The 15,240-nt window shown below is 42.9% G+C and overlaps 1 protein-coding gene across 1 annotated transcript; it reads right to left on the bottom strand.

The window, feature by feature from the left end:
• Positions 1-959: 959 nt before the first annotated feature.
• LOC122926124 (stress response protein nst1-like) lies at positions 960-3,536 on the bottom strand. Its single transcript, XM_044277507.1, has 2 exons — positions 2,944-3,536; positions 960-1,632 (listed from the first exon to the last, which is right to left on the bottom strand). The coding sequence occupies exons 1-2, from the start codon at positions 2,955-2,957 to the stop codon at positions 960-962; spliced, it is 687 nt and encodes a 228-aa protein (XP_044133442.1). The 5' UTR covers positions 2,958-3,536.
• Positions 3,537-15,240: the final 11,704 nt, after the last annotated feature.

The raw sequence follows: 15,240 nt of genomic DNA, 5'->3' as shown, positions 1-15,240 counted from the left end.
TCCATTTGTCATCGTGGCGGATGAAGGGTTTGCATTGACTCCACATGTTATGCGGCCCTTTCCAAAGCGTGGTTTGGATGTCAGGAGGCGTATCTTCAACTACCGGTTGACTCGTGCCCGTCGGTATGTGGAGTGCGCTTTCGGGATACTCTCTAGCAAGTGGAGGGTGTTCTTGTCATCCATACAGATGGATCCGGAGAATGCTACCCTGGTGATTCAAGCTTGTGTTGTTCTGCACAACTTCACCAGGATTCACGAGGCTTCCTCTTCTGTAGACTTGGAAGATCTTCCAACGTCTTCAGATTTGGGCTTGGAAAGGACCCTGCATAGATGACCAGGGACTGCAGGCATTGCAGTTTGTGAACTCTTTGCAGACTACTTTCACAGCCCAGAGGGGTCCTTGCCATGGCAGAGGGACGCTATTCGTGGCAGTTTTTGAAATCTTCTGGGCTCGTTAGTTTTTTGTTATTTTCTAGATAGATTACTTGAATTTATTGTATTAGTGGAGTGTAGGGACTCGCAAGGTAATGAGGACCCTTGACGTGGGCTTGCGGGCTGAGATTTTGTGGACATCGCATATTTTATTTAATCTACACATTAAATTTAAATGATGTTTTGGTCTAAATTTAGTTAGACTATTTCATCGTTAAACTTCGAGTATTTGGTCCATAAAATTTTCTAATACCTCATGTTGAAAGTTAATAAATTTAAAGGTGCGGTGCATCTTAATAAAGTGTTGCATTTGTAGATATTGTGTGTGTGTTTTTAGGCATGATAGACCAAATGATAAGGTTAATGGTTTGTGGAATGTTAGAAAATAAAACCAGACACATTTTTAGTGCACAAAATAACTTTTTTCAAAAATATTCAGCACCAAAACAGGTTATAATCAATATTTTGGGCAAATAAACACAACCAACCAAATTGAAACAGAAAAACCACCCCCCCAAAAAAGAAAATCATAACTCAAAGAGGTCCTGGGTGAAAGACCCTGCCGGAAAGGAGGACCGTGGCCTTCCTTGAGCCTGCTGTTGTGGGACAGTGGGCAAACTGCCCTGGAAAATGGCCTGTGATGCCCCTTGCAAATGGCCATGGGGTGGCCCGTACTGGGGGTGTGGGGCAAAAGAAGGCGCCTGAGTTGGTTGCCTTTCCCGTCCAAATTGGCCGGCCACTTGGGGTTGCCCCTCATTTTCAAGATCCACCATCCAGTTGTTCAAACGGCCCAGGATGTCCCCATGATTTGGGATGGCGAACATTTTCATGACCACCGCAATAGAAGCCACGCATGCATTGTGGTCAGGTTCCGGCACTTTTTTCAGAAGGGGCGCCAATCCGCGAAGCATCTTCTCCTCCACTCCGTCACTCCGCCTCTGTGCCAGAAAATCAATGACGCGTGCGTCAATAACCTCCCGACTCTCTGGCACAGAGGTGGAGGGAGGGACTTGGCGGGGGCGTCTTCGGTGCGGCTGCCTGACACGGGCTGGACTGGGCTGTTGTTGGTGCTGGCCCTGTGACGACTCCTCCGGCTCCTCTGCTGGCGTCGGTTCCGGACTAATTGCAGGGGAAAAAGCAGCTGGGGTTTCACTTCCATCAGAAGACGACTCCCCAGAGGGTTCCAGACTGTCCACAGTACTGTTTTTCAAAGACATGTAAAAACTCAATTAGATATCTCTTTTTAAATTTAACCGAAAATAAACAGTGATATTAGGTGTGATCAGCTGTATACAGACACTATACATATGGAGTGGCTCGAAACAACATAATGAAAGAGAATATGCAATAAACACATGCATCTATGTGAACAGTGCAATTCCAAATGTATTTACAATATATAGGGCAAGATGGGTCACAACTGGTAAAGCGCAAATGGTAATGTAATGGTAAAACATGGTTTGATGGTTGAAGCAGTCCAGCGAAAGAAGAGGAATATTCATTCCAGGCACCAAACCAGTGCGGATATTGACGCCATCTCACCAGTATGTGGCCTGCTTCAACCATACCAACATACAAGAGGTCGGGTCTAACTGGTCGAACTTATTTTCCAGCAAAATAATAACATGTACTGGGCCACAAATGTGCATGATGAGAGCAGTCATTCAGAGACGGGTGGTCAAGCCTAGAAGGAACATCATTGGATTCTGTTTTTTTTTTCATTGAACACAAACAAACCAAGGAATCAATGTTGGTCCCGGTGCCATACATTGAAAGCAATGTGAATGACGTGGCCAATACCAAATGGGGATCAAATTCCGACATGTCAGTAAAAAAAAGGAATCTATATGGGAACTATAAAAGCACCCGCTAATGTCAAAACTGATATACTAATCTGGACTTGCATTAAAATGGGAGACATGCACCTTTTGAGGTATAAATGACCTATCCCTATGAAAAGTTCCAAAGATTATTGTGGTATAAGACCAACAGGAGGCAAACACGCAGAACATCTGTATGATGAGATAATGCGTGCGGAGCGCACGTGGCTTGTCGTTTGTGAAATCCTTTCAATATTAAAAACATCTATGTTCTGGGACCTGCCCAAAATTGATGCAGCAGGAACCAAACAGAGAGGGGGGTGCTATATGCGCACTACACGTGTCGTCTCATCATACAACTCAGCAGCGGGTTTGAATGGGGGCAACCTTTCACATAAAGTGATGGACACAACCAACCCCAGGCATGTGCAAACTGATGCCCACCATCTGATGCACAACGACAACTCCAAGCAGGACTGGTTAACTTACAGGTATTCAGGCATGCTTGGCGTGTGCCTTCAAAAAATGTGGGATTGTGACATTTTGTACATGGCTGCCCCACAGAAAGTAGATGCCTTCAATAGTACAACAGAAATGAAGCCATTACTTTCGTGTACACATTAGCTGAGGCATACACAATTGAAAGATTAAGCACAATGAGAAATGGATCAACAAATCATAATTTACTTACGGCCTCAAGTCCATTACGGGTCTGAGAAACTGCAACTGGGCAGTATATATGTATGGCCTCTTCCGGGAGGGACCCTCTCCACTACGGCCCTTGCTGGAGACCTCTCGCCGAAATTGGTCCCGGCAACTGGCCCAGCGAGTCTTGGTTTGTTTCACTGTTCATAATGAAGCAAAAAAACAAAAAAAATATTACAAAGGATCCAAAGAAACCAGCATAAAATGACATTTTACAAAAAAGGGAGCAAATCGGGAATAACAAGGTACCAAAAAAAAAGGACCGAATAAACAGCACATGGTACAGTCCAGCAGGTGTCTGGATACTAATGCAGACGAACAAGATGGAGGATACTAGTCGTGTAAGCCTTGTGGCCCTAACTTTTAAAAATAAAGTGTCGGTCACAACTCTAAGATGCTCAAATACAAGGACATGTGTCTGTGACAAAAAGGGCACAAACATGTGATTAGAAACATGAGAACTGTATGCTGGAGCAAAGGGAGTGACAGCCATTTACACTTAGAAATGGTGTTGTATGGAATGTAATAGACGTCACTTTAACAAAGCATGTGCGGCCCTTTATGGCAAATGAAGCTGAACTGCACAGAAAACACTATTGGGAACTCAGGGTTAAAAATAAAATCTGGTTGCCATCCAGTGGGCACGCACAGCACAACTACATTGCTCACACTTACCTAAGTCCGCACGGCCTCTGCTATCAGCTTTGGCCCAATCGTTCTTTCGTAGGCTACGGGCCACCTGCTCCCACGCAGCATCCTTTCTGGTACGATCCAGATATATATTGCTGCGGGTATCCCAAATTTCTGGCCTCTCCTGGACCAGGGTGATGAGCTTTTCCACATTCCACCTTGGCATTTTCTCAGTGAAAATTAATGGCTGCCTCACCACACAGAGAAGCTTCCAGACACAGGTGGCTAGAAATTAGCATAATCTGTGACCCTAAACTTCCTGTACCTTTTTTTTTTCAAATTTATTGCCACAACTTTTGCCAGACAGAGTGCCCATGGCAAATGAAATAAATAAAACGGGCGCGGACGCGGGTGTCAAACGGGTGTGCAAACGTGTTTTTAACGGCCCCATTGACTTCAATGGGGCCGCGATCCGTTAGCCGTGAAAAAAATAGGACAGGTTATATTTTTTTCACGGCCTCGAAACACGGGTCACGGGCGCGGTGTAAAAACGGTGCACAAGCCGAGTTTTCAACGGCCCCATTGAAAGTCAATGGAGCCGCAGAAAAAAACGTCTAACGGCACAACGGGCACGGGTGCACACAACGGTCGTGTGCATGAGGCCTAAGGCACACAAAAGCTAGCTTGGTCTTTGCAAAAGCTCTTCTGGACAAAGAAGACTTATGGTCTTCTGTGTTATGGTCAGATGAAACAAAAATTGAATTGTTTGGTCACAATGATGTTTCCCTAATTTGGCGTAAAAAAGGAGAAGCCTTCAACCCAAAAAACACCATCCTCACTGTCAAACATGGTGGTGGGAACCTAATGCTTTGGGGGTGTTTTTCAGCCAATGGAACAGGGAACCTAATCACAGAAAACGGCACCATGAAAAAAGAGCAATACATGAGGATTCTTAATGACAACATCAGGCAGTCTGCAGAGAAACTTGGCCTTGGGCACCAGAGGACATTTCAGCATGACAATGACCCAAAACACACAGCAAAAGTGGTGAAGAAATGGTTAGCAGACAACATTAACGTTTTGGAGTGGCCCAGCCAGAGTCCAGACTTGAATCCAATTGAGAATCTGTGGAGAGAGCTAAAGATCAGGGTGATGGCAAGAAGACCCTCCAACCTGAAAGATTTGGAGCTCATTTCTAAAGATGAATGGGCAAAAATACCTGTGGAGACATGCAAAAAGCTGGTCTGAAATTATAGGAAGTGTTTGATTGCTGTAATAGCCAATAAAGGCTTTTCTTTTGATTATTGAGAAGAGTATGAATAATTTTGGACTGGACACTTTTTGCTCAAATGTTAATAAAAGTAGAGAAATGTTTTTTTTCCCCACAATAATGCTTCTTGTACATCGTCTTATTATCTTTTGGGAGACACCTATGTCATTTCCCGTCAAAAAATTACTTACTGGTTGAATAAAAGTAACTTTAAGTCTAAATTTGCCAGGGGTATGAATAATTATGGGCAGCACTGTAAATGCATGTCACAGTTTTCAGATTATTATTTATGAATTTTTTTGAAACCGATGTATAATTTTCTTTTCACTTCACACATACTTGATACTTTGTGTTAGTGTATCACATGAAATACCATTTTTTAGTTTGTAGGTGTAATATGAGAAAATGGGGTATTAATACAGCATTTCTTACTCCAATATGATTTTTTTTATTTACTTTTTTATTTCTACATTTCAAAACAACTGTTATACTAGAAAGAGCCCTGTAGTCTGCTGAAATACAGTACGTTTAAGGGGCATCAGCATAATTTTAACAATCCAGTAAAAGTCTTCCGAATATTCACTCCATCTGTCTAAAGGTCATCCCACTGACTACAGCTTCTGATATGTCTAAAAGGCCACAACTTCTTTCTATACATTTCAAAATAAAGATTTTTTTTAACCAAAAGTAGTTGTCATTTCGGAGCCTGTCTGAACTTCTATATTGAAATTTAGTGATTTAAATATTTTTATTTAAAAAGCATGATACTTGGTTTCCTTGGGAACTTCTTTCACAAAAAAGGGAAAAGAAGAGCAGAAAGCAACTTTGACAGGCTTTTAATCATGACAGGAACCTCTTCCTCAGCTGTCTCTCCTTTGAGCAAACAAGACCTTCAGATCAACAAGTTCAAGAAACCAGAAAGTGGAAAAAAAAGGTGGCAGTGAAAGGACGGTAAGAATCCCCAGGAGATGTGAGCATATACACAGTTCAGAAAATGCATCAAAATATTGAGTCTAATATAGACATAGTTTGGGAAACAACTTGATTAAGGTTTTAGAAAGAATGTCAAAATATGAGGGAGAAGTATAAAGTAAGGCCAGGTTCACATCACCATTTATTTAAAGCATTTGTTACTAAAGATGGCCTTGCGGTTCGCCCTGCGGTCATTTTGTGGCGAACTTTGTTTGTTCGTAATTCGCCGAACATGCAAACATATGGCGATGTACGCCTGCGCCATATCCTTTTGCATTGTGCCAAACTTTGACCCATGAAACACCCATCAGGTGGGACAGGACAGCCAATTGAGACGTTTCAGCACATGGACACCCCCCCACCCTATCGCAGAACCCGATATGGCAGACATTTTACATTCTGAGTTTTGCCAGTGTAGGAAGAGGATGCTTTGTGGAGCAGGGGCAGACTGTTAGGAGCACTAAACACTAGCTAATAGGGCCATAAAAGTCCTTTTAAGGAATGGTATAGGTGTGCTATCGATAGGTGTTCTTATACTGAGGGGTGTGATATACTTATGATATACTTTCTAACATAGAAAGTATATTATAGTGCACTTGTATTGTGCAGGAGTTGTGTGCAGTTCTGCTGCGATACCGCAGCTATATAGAGGGACAAATGCTATTGGAATAACTAATTGCAACTGGTGTGATATATCTGTTGCCACAAAAAAAACTGATTGACAGGTGTAATATACCTATAATATACTTTCTAACATAGAAAGTATATTATAGTGCATTTGTATAGTGCAGCAGTTGTGTGCAATTCTGCTGCGACACCGCAGATATATAGCAACTATGACAAGAGAGAGAATAGGGAGAGTCGCTCATAGGGTAGTAACCAACGATAATCAGCTTAGCGAAGTCGATGAAGTACGCTCACCTTTTGGTGTTGTGCGTGTGTGGGCACAACATCTGTAAGGGCAGACACACGAGAGGGGGGGTCGGTGCTGCCGGTACCCGTTCAATCCTTTTGGATGGAGTTGCCAAACCTCCTGAAGACTGTTGAGGAAGTGTGCTAGTATACGGGTACCTCTTTGGCGCACAGAGACGACCTTGATTCAGAGACTTTAGGTATAGATGCTATTTATTATATTCAGTGGACAACGCGTTTTGGAGTTTTTAACTCCTTTCTAAAGTCTTAGGGACGCCAACAGCAAGAGTGGCCAGATGGCTGGAGACTCCCTCTGGTGCGTGCTGCTGTGTGCTATATACCTGCTTCCACAAAATACTGATGAAGAGGTTTGATATACCAGCTTCCACAAAATACTGATTGAGGGGTGCGATATAGCTGCTTCCACCAAAAATGGATTCAGGAGTTCTATATAGCTGTTTCCACAAAATACTGATTGAAGGGTGTGATATACCTGCTTCTACAAAATACTGATTAGGAGGTTCTATATTCCTGCTTCCACAAAATACTGATTGAGGTGTGCGATATACCTTCTTCCACCAAATATTGATTGAGGCCTGCGACACACTGGCTGCCACAAAATACTGATTGAGGGGTGCAATATACCTGCTTCCACCAAATATTAATTCAGGACATCTATATACCTGTTTCCACAAAATACTGATTGAGGGGTGCGATATACCAGCTTTTACAAAATACTGATTAAGGGGATCTATATACCTGCTTCCACAAAATACTGATTGAGGGGTGCAATATACCTGCTTCCACCAAATATTGATTCAGGGGTTCTATATACCTGTTTCCACAAAATACTGATTGAGGGGTGCAATATACCTGCTTCTACAAAATATTTATTAAGGTGTTCTATATACCTGTTTCCACAAAATACTGATTGAGAGGTGCGATATACCTGCTTCCACCAAATATTGATTCAGGGGTTCTATATACCTGTTTCCACAAAATACTGATTGAGGGGTGCAATATACCTGCTTCTACAAAATATTTATTAAGGTGTTCTATATACCTGTTTCCAGAAAATACTGATTGAGGGGTGGGATATACCTGCTTCTACAAAGTATTGATTAAGGGGTTCTATATACCTGCTTCCACAAAATACTGATTAAGTGGTGCGATATACCTGTTTCCACCAAATATTGATTGAGGCCTGCAATACACCGGCTTCCCCAAAATACTTTTTGAAGGGTGTGACATACCTGCTTTCACCAAATATTGATTTAGGTGTTCTATATACCGGCTTCCACAAAATACTGATTGAGAAGTGCGATACCCCTGTTTCTACAAAATACTGATTAAGGGGTTTTAGATGCCTGCATCCACAAAATACTGATTGAGGGGTGCAATATATCTGCTTCCACCAAATATTGATTCAGGGGTTCTATATACCTGTTTCCACAAAATACTGATTGAGGGGTGCAATATACCTGCTTCAACAAAATATTGATTGAGGCCTACGATACACCGGCTTCCACAAAATACTGATTGAGGGGTGCGATATACCTGCTTCTACAAAGTATTGATTAAGAGGTTCTATATACCTGCTTCTACAAAATACTGATTAAGGGGTGTGATATACCTGTTTCCACCAAATATTGATTGAGGCCTGCAATACACCGGCTTCTCCAAAATACTCTTTGAAGGGTGCGACATACCTGCTTTCACCAAATATTGATTCAGGTGTTCTATATACCGGCTTCCACAAAATACTGATTGAGAAGTGCGATATACCTGCTTCTACAAAATACTGATTAAGGGGTTTTATATGCCTGCTTCCACAAAATACTGATTGAGGGGTGCGATATATCTGCTTCCCTTCCACAAAATATTGATTGAGGCCTACAATACACCGGCTTCCACAATATACTGATTGAGGGGTGTGATATACCTGCTTCCACCAAATAATGATTTAGGGGTTCTTTATACCTGTTTCCACAAAATACTGATTGTGGGGTACGATATACCCGCTTCTACAAAATATTGATTATGGGATTCTATATAGCTGCTCCCACAAAATACTGATTAAGGGGTGTGATATACCTGCTTCCACCAAAATTGATTGAGGCCTGTGATACACCGGCTTGCAGAAAAATACTGATTGAGGGGTGCAATATACCTGCTTCCACCAAATATTGATTCAGGATATATCTATATACCTGTTTCCACAAAATACTAATTGAGGGGTGCGATATACCAGATTTTACAAAATACTGATTAAGGGGTTCTATATACCTGCTTCTGCAAAATACTGATTGAGGGGTGCAATATATCTGCTTCCACCAAATATTGATTCAGGGGTTCTATATACCTGTTTCCACAAAATACTGATTGAGGGGTGCAATATACCTGCTTCAACAAAATATTGATTGAGGCCTACGATACACCGGCTTCCACAAAATACTGATTGAGGGTTGCGATATACCTGCTTCTACAAAGTATTGATTAAGGGGTTCTATATAACTGCTTCCACAAAATACTGATTAAGGGGTGTGATATACCTGTTTCCACCAAATATTGCTTGAGGCCTGCAATACACCGTCTCCCCCAAAATACTCTTTGAAGGGTGCGACATACCTGCTTTCGCCAAATATTGATTCAGGTGTTCTATATACCGACTTCCACAAAATACTGATTGAGAGGTGCCATATACCTGTTTCCGCCAAATACTGAATGAGGGGTGCAATATACCTTTTTCTGCCAAATACTGATTGAGGGGTGCTATGTACCTGTCTCCGCCAAATACTTATTGGGAAGGGCCATATACCTTCTTCCACAAAATACTGATTGAGGGGTGCTATTGCTGTATACCTTGTTCCACCAAATACTGATTAATGGCTGTGATACACCTGCTTCCACAAAATACTGATTCAGGGGTGTCATATACCTGTTTCCACAAAATACTAATTGAGGGGTGCTATTGCTATATATACCTTCTTCCAACAAATACTAATTGAGGACTGCGATACACCTGCTTCCACAAAATACTGACTGAGGGGTGCCATATACCTGTGTCCTCCAAATACTGATTGATGGGTGCTATATACCTGTTTCCGACAAATATTTATTGGGGGGTGCCATATGCCTTCTTCCACAAAATACTGATTGAAGGCTGCGATACACCTGCTTCCACAAAATACTGACTGAGGGGTGCCATATACCTGTTTCCGCCAAATACTGAATGAGGGGTGCTATATACCTTTTTGTGCCAAATACTAATTGAGGGGTTCTATGTACCTGTCTCCGCCAAATACTTATTGGGAAGTGCCATATACCTTCTTCCACAAAATACTGATTGAGGGGTGCTATTGCTGTATACCTTCTTTCACTAAATACTGATTAATGGCTGTGATACACCTCCTTCCACAAAATACTGATTGAGGGGTGCCATATACCTGTTTCCACAAAATTCTAATTGAGGGGTGTCATATACCTGTTTTTCCAAATACTGATTGAGGAGTGCTATGTACCTGTTTCTGCCAAATACTTATTGAGGGGAGCCATATACCTGTTTCTGCCAAATACTGAATGAGGGGTGCTATATACCTTTTTCTGCCAAATACTGATTGAGGGTTGCCATATACCTTCTTCCACTAACTACTGATTGAGGGGTGCTATTGCTATATACCTTTTTCCATCAACTACGGATTGAGGGCTGTGATACACCTGCTTCCACAAAATACTGATTCAGGGGTGCCATACACCTGTTTCCGACAAATTCAGATTCAGGGGTGCCATATACCTGTGTCCTCCAAATACTGATTGAGGGGTGCTATATACCTGTTTCTGCCAAATATTTATTGGGGAGTTCCATATACCTTCTTCCACAAAATACTGATTGAGGGGTGCTATTGCTGTATACCTTCTTCCACCAAATACCGATTGAAGGCTACGATACAACTGCTTCCACAAAATACTGATTCAGGGGTGCCATATACCTGTTTCTGCCAAATACTGATTGAGGGGTGCTATGTACCTGTCTCCGCCCAAAAACTTATTGGGACGTGCCATATACCTTCTTCCACAAAATACTGATTGAGGGGTGTTGTTGCTGTATACCTTTTTCCACCAAATACTGATTGAAGTTTGCAATACATCTGTTTTCACAAAATACTGATTCAGGGGTGCCATATACCTGTTTCCGCCAAATACTGATTGAGGGGTGTCATATACCTGCTTCCACAAAATACTTATTCAGGGGTGCTATGTACCTATCTCCGCCAAATACTGATTGAGGGGTGCCATATATCTTTTTACACAAAATACTGATTGAGGGGTGTTATTGCTATATACCTTCTTCCACCAAATACCGAATGAGAGCTGCAATACACCTGCTTCCACAAAATACTGATTAAGGGATGCCATATACCTGTTTCCGTCAAATACTGATTGAGGGGTGCCATATGCCTGTTTATGCACAAATACTGATTGAGGGGTGCCATATACCTGTTTTTCCACAAAATAATGATTGAGTGTTGCTATTGCTATATACCTTTTTTTCACTAAATACTAATTGAGGGCTGCAATATTCCTTCTCCCACAAATACTGCTTTTCTCTATGGACTTAGGCAGAGTGTCATTTAGAAAATGACAGGCAGAGGAAGAGGCAGAATGTTCCACAGGGATGGTAGTGGTCGGGAATATGCACCAGGCCGGAGCCTAAGTGGGAAGTTGGAGAAGGCGCGTGCGATACCTTCAAAGGGTGCACCAGAGTTGGTTTAGTGGCTCTCTAAGCCTCCTGCTTCTGCACCTTCCACATCATCTGTATCTGTACCCTCCTCACTCTCTGCTGTGTGCACCCCCCAAAGACACCACCACAATAGCCCCTCCACTCTAGTCAGAGTAATTATTTTCCCATCCATTCCCAGAACTTACCATTGCGCAGCCATTCTTGGCATCGGATGAGAAAGAGGAGGTAGCAACGGCCGCCACCCAATGGACTGACGACAGTACCCAGATCAGCCCAAGGAGGGTGGTCCCAGCTGTTGCTGCATACTCCGAGATCTCTATCTTCGGATCCGTCTGTATGAAAGCAACCTACGGCCACGGATCACGGACACGGATGCCAACCTTGTGTGCATCCGTGTTCTTTCACGGACCCATTGACTTGAATGGGTCCGTGAACCGTTGTCCGTCAAAAAAATAGGACAGGTCATATTTTTTGACGGACAGGATACACGGATCACGGCCTCGGCTGCAAAACGGTGCATTTTCAGATTTTTCCACGGACCCATTGAAAGTCAATGGGTCCGCGAAAAAAAACTGAAAACGCCACAACGGCCACGGATGCACACAACGGTCGTGTGCATGAGGCCTAACATTGACGTATTTCTATATAATAAATGACCACCTAATTGCATTATTATTCGGGGGTAGAGCTAATATCTTTATATTATATAGATTCTAATCTAGTGTATTATACTGTGCCCTCTATTTCCCAGTAGAAAATGATCCTTGGGAAACACAGTCTTCATCCCTGACCCCCATCCCCTCTTCGCCACGCTGTTCCGCTGTGTACTGGTGCTTATTCTGACACTAGGGCTGGGTTCCCTTTCTATTTTTGCCATCCATTTAATGCATACCAAAAGTTTATGCGTTTACAGATGCCTCAGACTGATGCCGTACTGTGGCATCTGTTCACCATACAGTTCCATGGTAGAAAAAAAAATTACGTTAACATATGCATTTTTTTAATGGACACTGCAGGATACAAAACTTGGAGTGCTGCAAATTTTTATACGTCAAACTGATAGGAAATAAAATGCTTTTAGGCTCAGGCAGGGCACATTTTTGAGAGTTTCCCTTTAAGATGCATAAAAATGGCCCCTGATTAAAATACATATTTTTTGTGGGAACTTTTGCCAATGATCCCCACTGGTATATCACTGTCCATGTTTTGGGACTATTTGTGTACTTCTAGTAAGTGTTTGCTGGCTACAAATATGACCTGAATGTTTTTCAAGTTCGCCTGCCATTAAAGTGAATGGGGCACACCGCTAATCATCCCGGCCGATGTTCAATCAATCACTATTTGTGAGAGTTACATCTAGAGATGAGTGAAACTTTAAAAAATTTGGTTTGGTTACTTGCCAAATGTTTTGTTACAAATTACTTCATAATGAAACGCATTCCATTAGAATCACGCTGCTCCCTATCATTTAACCTCTCATATGCCACATTTTACACTGATCTGAGAGTCACATTCAGCCTTTCATGGGGTTAATCAGGTGTTAAAACAAAGAAAATATATACATTCACCTCATCCTCACCTCACCTCATCATGAGAGTATATTGTGATTAAAAAAAAAATTTCTCTTCCTTCTTCAGGGTGTTGAACAAATGAGTAATTAGGGTGTGGTTGTCTAAGGCTACTTTCACACCTGCGGCAGTGGGATCCGGCAGGCAGTTCTGTCGTCGGAATTGCACGCCGGATCCGCCGATTTTGATGTGACTGAAAGCACTTGTGAGATGGATCCGGATGCGGATCCGTCTCACAAATGCATTGCAAGAACGGATCCGTCTCTCCGCTTGTCATGCGGATATACGGATCCGTCTTGTATCTTTTTTCACATTTTTACTGGTCTACGCATGCGCAGGCTGGAAGGACGGTTTCAGCATTCCGGTATTTTGAATGCCGGATCTATCACTAATACATTCCTAGGGGTAAAAATGCCGGATCCGGCATTCAGGCAAGTCTTCAGTTTTTTTCGCCGGAGATAAAACCATAGCATGCTACGGTTTAATCTTTTGCCTGATCAGTCAAAACGACTGAACTGAAGAAATCCTGATGCATCCTGAATGGATCACTCTCAATTCAGAATGCATGGGGATATGCCTGATCAGTTCTTTTTCGGTATAGAGCCCCTGTGACGGAACTCAGTGCCGGAAAAGAAAAACACTAGTGTGAAAGAACCCTTATTAGGAGAAGTGAAATAGCCAGTCTTAAGGGCAGGTCAGTCCTTTGAATCCAGAGGGGGAAAAAAGCAGGCTGGCTTGAGATCTGCATATATATAAGCAGGCAAATAACTTGAGTTTGTGAACGTTCACGTGTTTAATTTTTAAGTGTGTGTTTGTATTAAGTGTGTGACTTTAGATTACGTGACTTCAGATTCTGGGACTTTAGGAGGAGACTACAGAAAGTTTTAATCTTATCACTGCACTGTGTTGTATTTTTTTCTCTTTTCTTGCTTAATCCCCATTTAGTATGTGTTCCATTATTGACAGCACAGTCCAGTGCACAACTTGTCTAATGCATGCAGTCCTGGAACAGCCGTTTGAGGGTGCATATCTTTGTTAAAAATGTGAGCAAATTGCCTGCTTGGAATCGCACAGCGAGTATCTAACCGGGCGAATCTCAACACTGAGAAGCGTTGACAATTTGGAAAATAGTTTGCTGCTCACTGAGCAAGCACACTATGGGATAGATGTGGCAGGGGGTGGTAGCGAAGAGGCTCAGGAAAGTGAGGTAGCTATCTGGATAACAGTTAAAAAGCAGGGTAAAGGGAAGAGTGCCAGGGAGACTAGCCCTGATCTGACACACCCCAACAAGTTTGCACGGTTGGCAATGTCAGTTCAGGGAAAGCACTGCTGCAGCCAGACATACCCTCTGCCAGTCAGGGGAATGTCAGCTCCAGAAAGCAGGGGACCAGGAGAGCAGGGCAGGCCAGACAGGTGCTGGTAGTGGGACCCTCAATTATTAGGGGTACAGATAGGGCGATTTGTCACAAAGACCGGGATTGTCGAATGGTGTGTTGTCTTCCTGGTGCTCGAGTTCGACACATCGCGGATCGGGTTGACAGATTACTAGGATGGGCTGGAAAAGTTAGAGGTAGGTGGAATGTCGGTGGAGCGTCCTTAAAATTTTGGTTAAAAGCTTAGGGCAAGTACCTGTCACTACCAGAGCTTTGAGACGTTCTCAAAGCTCTGTTTCTCCACCCCTGTGATGATGTCACTACTAGAGCTTGGAGGAGTTCCCTCTGCCCTGTTTCTCCGCCCCTGTGATGAGGTCTTTACTTTCGGTTTCCTTCCTCCCAGCTGTCTCTCCTGTGTTTGATTTCGCTGCCTTTAAATCACCCCTCCTCCTTTGTAGAGGGGCGGATTATAATGTCACAGCTGTAAGTGAGCAACACACAGTAAATAGCAACTGACCGGACCCAAACTAGGGAGGATAAAGCGTGACCCCTGTCAGACCCTAAAAGCTCTCCCTAAACTGCTATGCACATGTCCGGATCCATATGGTAGATCGAGACATGCCCGCGTACCTCAGGCTGATGACCACTGAAACCCCTACAATAGTGGAAGGGGCACGGCCACCGGTGCCCTGCTCAGTATATGGACGGAACCGGGTCGCCTCGGATCCAGTCAGCAAAGAAACAGAAATACACAATATCTGAACACTTATCTGACGGAGCTGCGGCTGCAGTGAAAACAGATCCAAAGTCAGCAGAC

Source organism: Bufo gargarizans, chromosome 2, assembly GCF_014858855.1.
Source record: "Bufo gargarizans isolate SCDJY-AF-19 chromosome 2, ASM1485885v1, whole genome shotgun sequence".
In the NCBI taxonomy this organism is placed as follows: Eukaryota; Metazoa; Chordata; class Amphibia; order Anura; family Bufonidae; genus Bufo; species Bufo gargarizans.
Note: the sequence above shows the minus strand (reverse complement) of the source record. Positions and strands in the feature narration are given on the sequence as shown.